General features: G+C 39.8%; 1 protein-coding gene across 1 annotated transcript; it reads left to right on the plus strand.

Annotated features, from left to right (window-relative positions):
- The first annotated feature begins 292 nt into the window (after window positions 1–292).
- LOC139949107 (3-oxoacyl-[acyl-carrier-protein] reductase FabG-like) lies at window positions 293–15,947 on the plus strand. Its single transcript, XM_071947512.1, has 9 exons — window positions 293–467; window positions 3,741–3,883; window positions 5,305–5,397; window positions 6,278–6,419; window positions 8,666–8,706; window positions 9,390–9,459; window positions 9,744–9,780; window positions 10,544–10,604; window positions 12,127–15,947. The coding sequence occupies exons 1-9, from the start codon at window positions 431–433 to the stop codon at window positions 12,274–12,276; spliced, it is 774 nt and encodes a 257-aa protein (XP_071803613.1). The 5' UTR covers window positions 293–430; the 3' UTR covers window positions 12,277–15,947.
- The last annotated feature ends 127 nt before the right edge of the window (window positions 15,948–16,074 follow it).

Here is a 16,074-nt window from a genome sequence, read left to right on the forward strand (position 1 = left end):
AAAATTTAGGCTCAATTGGTCATCGGAGTCGGGAGAAAAATAACAGGAAACCCACCCGCACATTTCGCCGTGTCATGACATGGTGTTCAAAACAAATCCGTTATTCTCGATACGAGAATTGATAATTGTTTTGACGTTTTCTAAAAAAGTGAAACATTTCATGGAATAATATTGCAAGGGTTTGAGAACACTGTAAGTTATTTGTGAACTTAAAAAAAAATCTGTTCAGAAAGTGTCCTAATTATTTTTGTCATAAAATCGATTTCACCAATAGAGGGCGCTGTGTAGGTTGAACCTCGGACTTTGGGGGTTGACCACCAAAAGGAGGAAAGATTTGACACGCTGTGATTGAAAAACGGCGCTTGATCTCTCTCTCCGGCCGCACACTCATTAACCCATCTCTCGTATCTGCACACCGTACACTCACAAGATGCCGTCTTTTACAGGAAAAATCATCTTAATCACAGGTTTGTTTATTTACACTGTGCTGCCGAGCACAGATTCCCACCACCAGATAGTTGCGATAACATAACCCTCCTGCCGACGGACGGCAGGAGGGTTATGTTATCGCAACTAACCACCAGATTGCACTACAGCAACCTATTTTTCGTAGCGTCATACGTTATCGACCCTCATATGTTTTCGGTCCCCAACTTTTATTCCCGTTTACCACGAGATTGTGCAAGCTGCGCCAGTGACAGAAGCTATGCAGTTTACTCACAGTCTGTATTTTCATCAGGCTTAATCATGCTGAGAAAAAAGTTTCCTGTCGTTGGTTATGCTCAAACATTTATAAAATGATTGATTTTTGGTACTAATCACTAGTGCATTATTATGCCAACATTCAAATGAGTCAAAGAAACATCATCCAACCTCGAAAGTTCAAAACAAAATTACTATCTGCTAGATTGAGTTTCATTCTGCTTTAGTCACTAGATGGATCACGTGAGGTGGGTACTATTTGGGATTCTACGGTGTGCCAATATGGGGAAAATATTAAAATATTTTAAGTGAAAATAACAACAACAAAAATTTGGGATTTACTGCATACTGTAATAAATTCCGATAAGCATAATAAATATTAAGTCTACATTAAAGAGAAAATATCATAGATTGGTTTCTTATCTCCTGAAACCAAACATAACTGGTCTGAAATGGGGAAAACGGATTGTTATGAAGTGTGTGTGTTTCAAGGGGGTGGGGTGTTTTACTTTCATGCCTTATGACTCTGGATTCTAATAGTAGCCAAAAATATGCCTTAGGACAAAAACGTAATTAAATTTGTTAAGTAGTAATTGAATAATATTTTTGATTTATTTTGCGTGCCATACTAGCTTCTGAGTATTCAATAAAATACCAACCAATGAAAGGTGTGAAAACATATGACGTTGCTCCAATGTCGTGCATGCATAAGCACTGTTAGTGGCGGACTGTCTCTCGCAACGTAAAACCAAAACTTTAAAAATTTTAACACACCATGAAGTGTAAGTATTATTGTTAAAAAATTGGATAGATGATTTGAAAAAAAAATATTTAGTTTTTGATTGTGAACAATTTTCCTGTTATCCTACTGAAAACACATGACACCAGGATATAATAATGTCAACTCAATGATTATGAACATCGGTCATATCTCATCTCATCTGGCTGTCTGGGCGCTGTATTCCTTTTTTCAAATCGTCATTAATTTTTTTCGAAATTTTGACATTGATTATTGGTCATAATATGACCGATGATGTCAAAATTTCGAGGAGAAAAGAAAAGGAATACCGTGCCCCAGTTACTGGGTCTAGATACTATTATAACACCACTTACAAGTATTCTGCCTGCTCATTGGTTTAGAGCGCGTCACATGACATGTCTTAGTTTTGCTAGACGACGGCCATGTGATAGTGCGTCGATTTGCCATGCGCTAGTCCGAAGACTAGCACATGGCGTGCAGTACCCAGACGTCCGTTGCGTTTATGAGGATGATACATTAATAGTCTGTAACCATTTCTGATTGCACGACACTACATGCAGCACAGTAAAAGTTTTTGCAATCTATATTCGCGTCGACCGTGGATTGTAGCATTCAGGTCTGTAACTTATGATAATAATAGTACAGTATTAAGAAATGTTTGGGGTGTTATAAAACAAATATTGACTGCTTTTACTCGTGCAATGGTTAAAACTATGACTCCCTCGGTGATCCCCGGAGCGTTCCTTTTTCCTTTGGCTTCGCCGGGAAAATAGAATGCTCCGGGGATCACCTCTGGAGTCATAGTTTTAACCGTAGCACTCGAAGCAGTCAATATTTGTATACAAGTACTACCTAGTACTAGATAGAAAATCTGCGCATCTCTAAGACAAATTTTTAAATAAAGTAAATTTATTTCATGTTCAAATGAAAAAATGCTGGTGGTGGTAGAATGCTTTTACTTACATGTATTTAGTAAGTTATGCTGGGTGCCGGTGTGTACTGTAGCACTTAGATAGCAGTACGATTTCAATGGATTCAGTTAAATTAACTAGATAGTATAGACGATGTGACCTCTGACGTCACACGAAAACCATTTAACATGATTCGCGCGCACACCGCCGGGCAAAACCTTTGTGTTTTGGTAGCCAGCTAGAAAGTGCACGCAATCTTACTTTGACTACGCAACTCAGTGCCCGGCGAAACATGACGTATGTAGTGTTTTGTCAACAGAGGGCGGTTTGAATGTAAACATAGGTCACATCGTCTATAATAATCTGCTCATCTCTATTTTCTAAATGAAGTTAATTTGTGTTCATTTTAGATGAAAACATGCTGGTGGTAGCAGGCTACTTGAGTACCTTGTTTGGTAGATACGTGCGCTATATAAGACTTCAACATTATTATTATTATAATACTTTACTTATGCTGGGTGTCACCTGAGTGTAGCACTATTGTAGCAGGCTATTTAATAATTCACTAGATTCCCTAGAATCTGCTGGTACTGCAAGACAATAGCTTCATTTAATAGTCGAGTGTTACCTTTGACCTTATAGCACTGTTCAATGCAATATTATATTCAAGGTAGCCTGCCTTGTTGGGATGATGGTAGCCCCACTTGTGTGGCCAAGGCTAGCTGAATCCTTAGCCACACGTCCACACCATTTCCTCATGCAGCTAAGAAACAAAAAACATTCTGACGCCTTATCTACGAGCCACCCCGCAGTATAAACTGGCTGAATGTGTTCACCTAACTCTTAGCTTGCTTTGTGTGTATTGGAAAGTGAAACAAATAAAATTTTAAAAAGAAATTTTTAACGATAACTTTGCTACCTTTCTCCGACTCTAATTTCCTCGATTCGTACACGGCGCAGCCATCTTGGAATATGCCAATCAGCATGACGTCGTCGGCCGCACCGTGTGGTGGCTAGGATGATGCGTGAGGATTCGGCTTCAGGCTGCGTTCTGTCGTCTGAAGCCCTGATGACCTGAGAGCATTATATACGAAAAGCACACGCAATTGCCGAAACAAGTGTGAGCGCCATTACGGACTGATATGTTTTATACTATCAACAGCTCTCCATTACCAAGTAGGTTTTTATGCTAACAATTATTTTGATTAGTTACCAATAGTGTCCAGTGCCTTTAAAAAAGGGTTAGAAAAAAGTCTTTTCACTGGCATTTCATCTCGGTGAATGTGACAACTTCGTCACATGTACAGGAAAAACTTTTACCAAAATTGACATTAATAGTGGTTGAGTTTTATTGTTGTTTTAACCAGGAGCCAGTTCTGGCATCGGTGCTGAGACAGCAGTGCAGTTTGCTGCATCAGGCTGCGGTGGACTTGCACTGGTTGGACGCAACAAAGACAACCTGGATGCAGTGTGCCAACAGTGTCAGGAGAAAGGAATGCCCAAGGAAAAGGTACGTTCAAGATATCTTTTCTGTAAACGTGGGAGCACCGGATTCATGCTCTGGTGTTTGATCAGCAGAGTGTGGGTTCGAGTCCCGGTCGTGACACTTGTGTCCTTAAGCAAGACACTTAGCCATGACTGCTTCGTAAAATTGGGGAGGTAGTGCTTTCTGCTCTACCAGCCAGGCTTCTGATGGATGATACCCAAGCCTACATCCGAATTGACTGTAAAGGGGGTAACCCTGTTTCAGCCCCATGAGTAGGTGGCAACAGCCCCTGGCAAAAGTAAAATTGTAGCCCACATCTTGAAGTGGCTTTCAGGCCAGGTGCTTGTGAACTAAGCATCCAAGTTCCTTAAAACCATTTAACCCATGTTAGTAGCCGGGCCAAATGCTAGTCTGAAACTCCTAAAGGGGGTTTGCAGCACCCTGTAGGTCTGAGCGCATAGTGGAATTTACTACTTGAGTCGACTAGTCGTGCCCTCAAGTAGTCGCGACTAATGTTTAATTCCCAAGATACATTTCGGCATAATGTTTGCTGCAGGCGCAAAATATAGTAAAATTCACGCTGAAAGGATTGAAGGATGTGTCACTGATGTCTGACGGTGCTTATGCAGTGTATAGAGCCAATTGTGTCGCTCACGACTTTTCACGACATCAAATTTTACTTTTGAAACACAAATCAGATATCAGTGACACAATCGTTCAATTCTTTCAGCGTATGAATTTTACTATATTGCGCATGCGGCAAACAAAATGCTGCAATGCATCTTGTGAATATAAATTTAGTCGCGACTAGTGTCGGTGTCAGAGACGCGACTTTTTTGAGGCTCAAGTAGTCGAGAAGTAAATTCACTAGTCGTCCAGGCCCTAATCTTGAAGTGGTGTGGCCGAGCGGTTAAGAGCACTGAATTCAAACTCAGGTGTTTCTGATCAGCAGAGTGTGGGTTCGAATCCCGAGTCGTGATCACCATTGCTTCGTCCTTTGGAAGGGACGTTAAGCCGTTTGTCCCATGTTTTATGTAATGTATGTAAAAGAACCCAGTGCACTTATCGAAAAGAGAAGGGGTTCGCCCCGGTGTTCCTGGTCCGATCGGCAGCAAATTGCCACCTTGTAAAACCTTACATAGTGCTACCAGAATTAGGTCTTGTAATTCAAACGTAGGCCCACATCTTGCAGTAAATACTGTATGTTACAGCGCCAGGAGCGTCACAGAGTGACGGACATGTGCGCTATATAAGATGCCACAATTATTATTATTATTACATTAATTATAAATGTCTTCCTGATTGTTATATAAAATCTCCCCGATGGCAAGATGCAAATGTCAGCAGCACTGCAACAATTTTCAAGTCTTGGAGCTATCTGAAGACATGTACAACACATGTATGTAATGCTTCATTAAGAGTGCGTTCATGTTGCTGTATTCCAGGTCCTTGGCATCATTGCAGACATGGCAAAAGAAGAAGAGGTTCAGAGAATAATGGACAGTACTATTCAACAATTTGGCCAACTAGACGTTCTGGTAAGACCAAGAGTTTTGGTTTATGATTTGTTTTTAGTGAAGGGGGGGGGGGACACAATGTGACATTACACCAGAAATAAGAACACTGAATGAAATGTATGGACCTTTATCATGATGGTGCAGCCATCTTGATTTCTCCCATTCAAGAGCAATGTAACCAAACCGAGGTTGGAAGAACAAAATAGTCTGGTTCCTTTTGTACAATGACTGATGGTGTATCCTTAACAACTATCTGACACAAAGAACGTGACCAATATGGTGGCATCATGATAAAAGTCTATAATGTTGCACAATGGAGAAACATAGGTTGGCTAAAGCAACTTATACAACCGCATAAGAGGCTTGCTGGCCACTGTGTCCGCCATCCAGAGTTAGCTGTGAGCCCCTTAGTTCTTTGGGAACCCATCGACAGAAACAGGAGCAGGGCCAGGAGGAGAATAACATTCATACATGTACACTGAAGAAGGACGGACACAACAGGAAGTAACTGAGCTTAGGATGCTGATGCTGGACCGGGATGCGTGCAAGACGACCATCAGAGGTTCCCGAGAAGGTGTCGGCCGAAGGCATCCTCTCGCTCAACTGTCGTCTAGCCTGGGTGTTTCGTACACAGCGCTGGAAATTGACCATTATATTTTATGGAGATTGCACTGTCTAATTATATGGTGAAAGGGGGCACATCTCAAAACTTCTCCAGCTTTTACTTTCATAATTCTTGGATTTATGTGGAAATTATGACACAAAATGTCAACTTTCCCATATGACCAGTGTAGTATCTTGCCTGCCAGAATACTCAAAGAATGCACAAGGTCACACTTATTGTAAACAAAGTTCACATGGTCTATAACAATAATGATTGATAGCTTTTTGTTCATTGCAGGTGAATAATGCAGGAATGGGTGGTGTGAAATCACTGGCCGATGATGACATTCTTACTATCTACGACACTGTCATTAAAGTCAATGTACGCTCCATGTTGCAACTCACCCAGCTTGCCGTGCCACATCTCACCAAAACAAAAGGTCAGAGGTTACATGTATACGTCATTAATTATTTCTCCTGAAAATGAGCAGAGTATACTGTTTGAAAGGTCCACACCGACTCTTTTCAGAGCCAATACTCTCTCAAAAGAGATTTACACAAGGTTGTACCTGCAAGTTTATTATTTATTTTTAGTTTCTTCCTTTTAATCATTCTGGTAGATTTTCAAGACACTGGACACTTGGTAATTGTCAAAGACCAGTCTTCTCACTAGGTGTATCTCAACATATGCATAAAATAACAAACCTGTGAAAATTTGTGCTCGATTGGTCGCCGGAGTTGCGTGATAATAATGAAAGAAGAAAACACCCTAGTCACATGAAGTTGTTTGCGTTTAGATGGTTGATTTCGAGACCTCAAGTTCTAAATCTGAGGTCTCGCAATCAAATTCGTTTAAAATTACTTCTTTCTCGGAAACTATGGCACTTCAGAGGGAGCCGTTTCTCACAATGTTTTATATCATCAACCTCTCCCAATTACTCGTCACCAAGAAAGGTTTTATGCTAATAATTATTTTGAGTAACTACCAATAGTGTCCACTGCCTTTAATTGACACTGTTTATTTAGTTTCAGAGCAAATTCATTTATTGGTGAAAGCCAAAATGGAAATCTTATATTAATTTTTAATTATCTTGGCATTTGTTTGAGTTTTCAAGTTGTCCATGCTTTCTATAACTAGTTATGTCCTCCACAACTAATGGACTGTTCCGGCTTTCCACTAAGCTCCGCCCACCGCGCACGTGAGCAAGACACGTGTACGAGCACTCCCAATGACATTCTGCACGATTCTGCCGCGCGAGCCAAATATACGCGCACGCATGACTGAGTTTGTCCGACCACAATCATTGCTGTGATTGGTCAAATGGGTGAAAGCGCACAGTTTGATTGAGAGGCCGGATCAGTCCATAAAGGTGCTCTATGTTCAGTGAAATAATAGATGCATGTCACCAAGCCATAGAAGTCTGTAAGCGAAGCTACACACTTCACCAGCACCAGCATATCTTTGTATACACTATTATGGAACTTCATCATTTGAGTATTATGTCTTGGCACAACGGGTTCCGCTGTGCTGGCTGATTGATAGGTCATTGGCACAACCACTCCTAGGCCCTTATCGAAACCATGGCTTTGGCTTTTGAATCGGCTCAGGCTAGCTTTGCGCCACTAGTTGATTTGACAGCTGCGCATGCTTTGCGTATACGCACTCAGGGCTTCAGACGGGAGAACGGAGCCTCAAGCCGATTCCAAAGCCAAAGCCGTGGTTTGGAAAAGGGCCATAGTTGTAGCCTTCAAGGCTGCGAGAAGGAGGAAATGGCTAAAGACTAAAACTGTTGGAGACATTCTTAAATGCACTTATAAAGTGCATGAGGTTAGTTCGAAAAGCACTCACCTCGCAGCACTGTTTGGCCCTGGTTCGATTCCAGGCTAGGGCCATATGTGAGCAAAGTTGAGCGTTGGTTCTCTGCAATATCTCCATGGTATTTTTGCGGCCCCTGGGCCAGAAAGTAAAACATTATTCTATGGCTTCATATGTTGGTCGATGTGGCTGGCTGCCCTAGCTTGCATGTTGCGCGAGCATGTAACCCTGTCTCTCACAACGCAGCTTCTTTGTTGCGAGTAAGGATGATAGACCTTATTGCAATCCCTCTGGCTGATTTTGCATTGTGGGACAAAAGGGAAAAAGGGCTTTTTTAGCCCCGTTTTCCTTCTCCAACAGTGCCTTTCGCTGATTCAGTAAAATCAGCCAGGCGGGAATCGTGATAAGGTCTAAATAGCCTCTGATAATATAAGTTGTCACACAAGCGCAAGTGGAAAAAGGAACAATATAGTGCTTCTGCGTCCCATATCCAAAGAGGCCCAAGTTGGATATGGGACGAAGACGCGCTATATTTTTTGGTATTTCACGAGCGCGCGTGTGATAACAAATTTATCTTCCAGTCTCACTTGCAACGTGCAAAATTTAAAACTTCAGAGCGTTAGTTCATGTGCACAAAGTTTAGAATGTAACTTTTGCATTGTCTGTATACGGAGCGTGAAAAAATGACATTTCACAATACACACTGTGTAATAAAAACAGAGGAACCTGGAAGTAGGATATAAAACAGAGGTCGTTGCATGTTTCTATCCCCCTAGTAGTTCGAGCTTTTGATTGGTGGACTAGCGCCTACTGGAAGATAAATATTGTTATCATTATAAAACCCTTGCTTGTTTCTTTTGAAAACTGTAGGAAGTGTTGTGAACAACAGCAGTGTCTGTGCTACTAGAACTGTAAGTGTTGCCATTTGTGGCTTTGTCTTGGTCTGTGATCTGTTTCATTTGTGATTGTCTTTTGCACACCATCTGTACATGTCCAAAATTAATGATTGACATTGTCTTTATTCAAAAAAGCTTATTGAGATGATTAATTTGAACGGTAATACGGGAATAAATGGGTAGCTACTAGTTCTTTCATGGCCGTTTAAAAACCGGCAGGGTCGAATTGCCTTGTCCGAGCCGAAGGCAAGGGCCTTTATCACACGGCAATTCGACCCTGCTAAACTTGATTGATGATCGCTTAAAGGCACTGGACACCTTTGGTAATTGTCAAAGACCAGACATCTCACTTGGTGTATCTCAATATTTGCATAAAATAGCAAACCTGAGAAAATTTGAACTCCATTGGTTGTCGGAGTTGCGAGAGAAGTTGTGTGCTTTCAGATGATTGATTTCGAGACCTCAGCTGAGGTCTCAAAATCAATTCAAATATTTTAGTGAGAAATTACCTCTTTCTCAAAAACTACATTACTTCAGAAGGAGCCAGTTCCGTCTCACAATGTGTTATACTATCAACATCTCATTATTGCTTATTATCATGTAAATTTGTATGCTGTGTTATTTTGAGATTACCAATAGTGTTCCAGTGTCTTTGATGCAAAAACACATTCAATTTGTTGTTGTTTTCTGTATTAAAGCTTCCAATGATGATATCCTACAACATGTCCAAGGCTGCTGTCACCCAGTTCACACGATGTACTTCTTTGGGTAGGTCACTGTTTGTCTTGCTTTGTATTTATATTATGTATTTTACATACTGTCTGCTTGTTTTGTAATTGTTTAATGGCCAAATAGAGAATAAGAATAAGATTAAAGTGCTGTGTATGTTATTCTGGAATAGGGCTATGTAAATTTACTAACTGTAATATAAATTTTCTTGTCAGGAAAAACAAAGGTTGGGTTGTTTAAAAGAATACTTTGTATGCAATGTTATGTGCCATAAGTCTGATTGCCTCAAAGGGTTTAGACAAATTGTTTTTTTTTACTTGCAGAATTGGCTGAAAAGCAGATTCGGGTGAATGAAGTCAAGTGAGTAAATGGAACTAAAGTATTTTTGTAAACTTATCAAATTGCTTTTTGGTCGTATTCTACAATTCTTAAAGTAATTTAAAAGAGTACATGGTATATGGTACATGTATCTTGAAGCTGAAGATCTGGGCCCAATTTCATGGCTCTGCTTACCGTAAGCACAGGTGCTTACAGAATCAGGGAATTCTGTGCTAACGGCAAGTGTTTTTCATGGGTTAGTACTCAACGTTACTAGGCATTCTAAGCTTACAAGGCTAGTGTAGAATTTCGGGGGTTGCACACAAACAGTGAATCGTGATCGTAAGTGCAGAATTCGCTGGTAAGCAGAGCCATGAAATTTAGCCCTGGTGTGTCAATGGGTGCGTTTGACTAGCTTCCCTGGGTCGACCCTGATCTGCCCCCGGTTTTAATAGCTTTGACGTCGTTCCAGGGGCTCACCCTGGTCAGCCCCAAGTGCCCCGCTTGTGGATCAGGTCACTTGGGGCTGGCCCGAGGGGCATGATGTCACCCATGAGAGGGTGAGTGATCGTTCAATTGGCTCTTGCCAGAGACTCACCCAAATGAGCCCCGCAGGGTGGACACAGGAAAGCTAATCAAATGCACCCATAATGTTGATAAGAATTTGGATGACTAGTTTGTTTGGGAGAGCTGTGTCAAAATTCTTGGATCAGAAGTACTCACCCCGCACTTAACTAATCTCTATATTAAATTGTTCAATAATTACGCACTTCTTGTATTTCTCTCTCTTTTTTTTTTTTGGCAGTCCTGGATCAATTTTAACACCAGCTCATATGAAGTCAGGGCGTGCTGATAATGTTATCGAGGTATGATAAACAAAGACATGAAGCTTTGGCTCCTTGTTTTAGCTCATTACATTGTTTTTATTAATAATAATAAATAGTATTACCATTTATTTATAGCGCCTTTTCCTAAGGTTGCAAAGCGCTCAGAGAATGACAGGAAAAAACAAAAAAGGGAATGCAATCAAAAACCAAGAGGAAAACCACGACTAGGCAAAACCTGCAGCATTTAGCCAAGAAAGTCCCGCAAAAGGCCGGTTTCTCCTTGCAGGCCAAGCCAGGCTAGAGTTACTGATTGAAAAAGAATATTTCCAGTGACCCCCTTTTAAAGGCAGTGGACACTTGGTAATTACTCAAACTAATTATTGGCAGAAAACCTTACTTGGTAACAAGTAATGGGGAGCTGTTGAGAAACGGCTCCCTCTGAAGTAACAAAGTTTTCGAGAAAGAAGTAATTTTCAACAAATTTGATTTTGAGACCTCAAAATCAGATTTGAGGTCTCGAAATCAAGCATCTGAAATCACAGAACTTCGTGTGACAAGGGTGTTTTTTTCTTTCATTACCGGTATTATCTCGCAACTTCGATGACCGATTGAGCTTAAATTTTCTCAGGTTTGTTATTTTATGCATAATGTTGAGATACACCAAGTGAGAAGACTGGCCTTTGACAATTACCAATAGTGTCCTGTGTCTTTAATATGGTAACAGAGCTAGAACTTTTGATGGAGTTTAGAATGGAAATCCACATCCTAGGGTCTTTATTGAAACTAAAAAAAATAACACTTCTTCTACCCAAAATAAAACTTGGTATTAAACCACAAGGGAAACTAGGTAAATTTGAAACTAGTTTTGGTAAGAGTGCTGGCATGTTAATACCATGGTGGCAGGTAAAGAACAAGTATCCCTTTTAGTCAATTTGTCTTTGTTCAACCCAAAAATTAAAATATTTTGTTTTCTTTCTTTTCATTTGTAATAATAGTTTGGGTGACCTGAAACAGTGCGTTGTTTATCTTACAGTAGTTTAGATTTCTGGCCAAATCGCATTGTTCCAGCAGGCTTTCTAACCGTTCAACTGTGTGCCTTGGAACAAACTGTTGATTTTGGCGCTATGATATAAATGACCTTTGATTGATTGATTAATTGATTGATTGACATAAGTGGACTAACAAGCAAGCAATTGCAGCCATTTAGAAAAATTTGAAAATTTTTCATTTAAAAATAAAGAGTTGTTCCAAAACTGTGCCAAGTTCCATGCTTCCGCCCTAATCTGTCTTACTACATTGTACAGGTACTTCAAATCTCACCTGTTCAAACAAGCATACTCACACAACCCTCAGTCCTAATTCGTCTTCCTCTCCTCAAGCGCCATAAGCGCCTTCTTTAGGCAGATACCGGCTCTACTCAGTGCTCTTTATTATTAATATTATTATTATTGTAATTCAATAGTCCAGTTTGTAATTCAGTATCTTTCAGAGAGCGAGTTGTTTAATCTTGTTACTTTATTTTGAATTCATATTCCCTCTCTTTTTTCCATCCATTGCTCAGACAGCAAAGAAGGTCCATGCTCTTGGACGTATTGGGGAGACCAGTGAAGTCGCAAAAGCCATTTTGTTTCTTGCTTCAGATGACGCTTCCTTCATCACAGGAACTTCTCTGGCTGTGGATGGTGGCAGGCATATCATGTGCCCTCGTTGAATTCATCAAGAACGAGCCCAACCTCGTTCCCAGGGGTGATCGATCTCGGCGCGCCAATTTTTTTCCCAGCATGCCTTGCTCAATCATAACCCCTGGAATTCGTTCATTAAAATGTGCTAGAATCAAAAGGAATGTTAGATCTTAAGGAATGTTTTTGTTTTCTTAAAAAAAAACGTGCTTGTGCCTTAAAAAATGTGGCCGTGATCAACATGCAAATCTTAAAAACTACACCTGCGCACAGCCGCACACTTTACATCTACATGTAATGCATAAGCAATAGACCCTTTCCATGAAATGTGTAAATTGCACATAGCGTGTGCGCACTTACGTTTTGGTTGGCAAAACGAGGGAACATGGCGCTGTTTTGTACACGGGTAATGGGTGCGTGACGCAGGCAAGTGTCTGCTTAGTGCACAACTCTATGGCGTTTGCCAACCAACAGGGTCTGTACGCATGCGTGAATGTGATTTGCATATTTCATGGGAAGGGTCCATTTCCTGAGCCAATTGTATTGTTTCTCAGTACACCTCTTCCAGGGGTAAGTGACGAGAGGTATCGAAACGGCGCGTTGCCCATGGTAGCGAGGAGGCTGGAATAAGCCATTTGTTAGTTAGATTTTGATTAATGTATGACCTCCGACGTCACACGAAAACCATAACATGATTCGCGCGCATACCGCCGGGCAAAACCTTTGTGTTTTGGCAGCCAGCTAGAAAGTGTTCGCAATCTTACTATGACTACGCAACTCAGTGCCCGGCGAAACATGACGTATACAGTGTTTTGTCAACAGAGGGCGGTTTGAATGTAAACATAGGTCACATCGTCTATAGACTGAGCAACTACAATCCCGGCCAAATTGCTTGGGCCACCCATTCCTACAGTTACATAAAACCATTCCCTGAGTGTACACTTCCCACCGACAATAATCATTCTCTCCCACTCCCCCACTCAATGTTGACTGCAGGAGACCATGCAATCAGAACCAACATTAAAAGGGGGCAGGTGGGCCAACGAGATATGGCTGGGATTGTAGCTGGATGTCGTGCCTTAGCAAGTCATTGTACCAGAGTAGACATTATTCAAATCTAATTCGCACTTGGCTTTGTATTAAATCCAACCCTGCCAACCTTTTAAAGGGAAGGTACACGTTTGGTAATTACTCAAAACAAATATTAACTTCAAAACTGACTTGATAACGAGCATTGGAGAGCTGTTGATAGTATAAACTATTGTGATACAACGGCTCCCTCTGAAGTAGCATAGATTTTGAAATAGAGGTAATTTCTCACTAAAATAATAAAAGACTTCTAGCTAGAAGTCTTTTATTCCTATCTGAAAGCACACAAATTCGTCCAACATGTCCAACAAGGGTGTTTTTTCTTTCATCACTTTCTCCCAACTCCGATGAGCAATTTAGCTCAAACTTTCACAGGTTTGTTATTTTATGTACATGTACATGTATGTTGAGATACACCAAGTGACATTTACCAATAGTGTACCTTCCCTTTAAGTTACAAAAAAAAACACATTTAAATCAATAACAATGAGACATTGCTGTCTACTATTAGATCTGCTGAAAACCAATAGAATCGCATTGGTTTTTAAAGATTGGTTTTTGAAATGTTACAAAGAAAACATTTAAATCAACAAAACAATGAGACTTTGCTTGCTGATCTAGCACTACTAAAATACGCTGAAAACCAATGGAATTGCATTGGTTCTGAAGTATTAAATTTTTTCAAATTCTATAGTTTTCTAGAAGCATAAAATGCTGTAATAAAATCATGTTTGTATTCATTCTTCTTCATGTAGATTATAAACATTGGTTTGCTTATTGTAGACCTACATGTAGTTAATGTCGGTCTTTTTAGAATGATGTTTGAGGTGGAAATACAATAGTTCCCCCTGGGCCATGATGCATCTTTTTTAGCACATCCTGTGATTGGTTCTACAACCAATAAATATCACAATGTACCATCCTGGTATAACAACGAAATTTACTGTGATGAAGAGTTGGTCATTAATTGGGAATAAAAATTAAATATCAATTTTTTTGAAAATTATAAAACTAATCTCAGGTGCTGGCAAAAATCCATTTTGATTTCTTAATTTATCGCTATTATTTTTCATAATTATTGTTCATAATTTAAACTCATCATACAATGAGATGTGTAGGAAGGCCGTGTATAAAATTGCTATTAATTGAGGTACATGTAACATCATTGGACAGAACTTGTACTCTACCTAGATGTGTGGTGTATTGTGGAATTGAATTTGGAAGTTTCTTATTTTCATAAAATTAATGAAATAGCTATATAATAGTTTCTAAATAACAAAATGGTCAGTTGGATGTTGTTATGGATTATTTAATGATGAACATATTAAACCAATTAAACATTTATATAATAATACAACAAAACAAATAATACATTATTATTATTGTTATTTGAAGCATGATGTAATAGCTTTATTGTGAATGTTTTTTTCAAATGAGAACGTGTTCACATGGCTTTAAAGCCCTTATACACTTTCGGTACAGAAAAAATAAATAAAAAAAGATTTACAAATAATTTACAGGGTGTACAGAAGGTAATGGTGAAAGACTTCTTTTGAAATATTATTCCATGAAATGCTTTACTTTTTGAGAAAACATTAAAACAATATCAATTCTCGTACGCAAGAATTACGGATTTATTTTAAACACATGTCATGACACGGCAAAACGTGCCGAAACAAGAGTGGGTTTTCCTGTTATTTTCTCCCGACTCCGATGACCGATTGAGCCTAAATTTTCATAGGTTTATTATTTTATATATAAGTTGTGATACACGAAGTGTGGGACTTGGACAATACTGTTTACCGAAAGTGTACAATGGCTTTAAGGAAAAACATCAATGTACAAGATTTGACATCAATTTTTCAACTTGATATAAATTTATACTTTATTAATATGCAACGATGATGAAGATCTCAGAAACAAAGTGACCTTTTCCCCTCTTGCCGGTTAGTCTTGCAAAATGGTTGTGCTGTTTGCAGATATAGAATTGCCAACTTATTTTAGAGTGAGAGGCAGCCAACGATTTCACCTAACTCTTTCTTACTTAGGATTAAACTTACAATAGGACTTGGGACGAGTTAATTTCCGTATCCGAAGACACGGGACGCATTGAACCCATCCTAAGTTAGGACGGGTTACTCGAGATAGGATTAACCCTAGTGTTTTGTGAAATCGACCCCAGGTCGCTTTACAGGTTGTATCCACAATAAATGTCTTGAAGTAAAGGTAAGGAGTGTTTATGTTTGTTACGATCGGAGGAGGGAGGGCCTATCGAGTTCAATTTGCATCTGGATATTTACAACACATCTCCGTCGACTAGAGCTAGACCAGCATTGTGATGTAGCCTGTTGTAGTTCCCTGGGGGTGGTGTTCCATAAGCTGATGTTAAATCCTGCCCAAGATCCATTCTGTCACCTACACTGTACATGTAAACCATCTCGGTAACAACATGCACCCATGTTTCTGTCTACAAACGTCTTGACACCATCTTCAGTCTTCGCTCTCAACTCAAAGACATTACTCTCATCTTGGATAGACTATGCCCAGAGTAGACTGAATATCGTCAATGGTGGCATTCCTTCCTCAGATCCCTTTTTGAATCCTGTTTTCAAAACGAGAAAAGTAAATCCCAAACGATCAACGTAAGAGCATTCTGCACAGAACTGGTTCTTTGACTTTTGAATTTGAGGCTTGTGAATGTGATCAACATTGTTTTTAGTAGCTTTAATAATTGTAACGCT

This window comes from Asterias amurensis, chromosome 16, assembly GCF_032118995.1.
Source record: "Asterias amurensis chromosome 16, ASM3211899v1".
Taxonomy (NCBI): domain Eukaryota; kingdom Metazoa; phylum Echinodermata; class Asteroidea; order Forcipulatida; family Asteriidae; genus Asterias; species Asterias amurensis.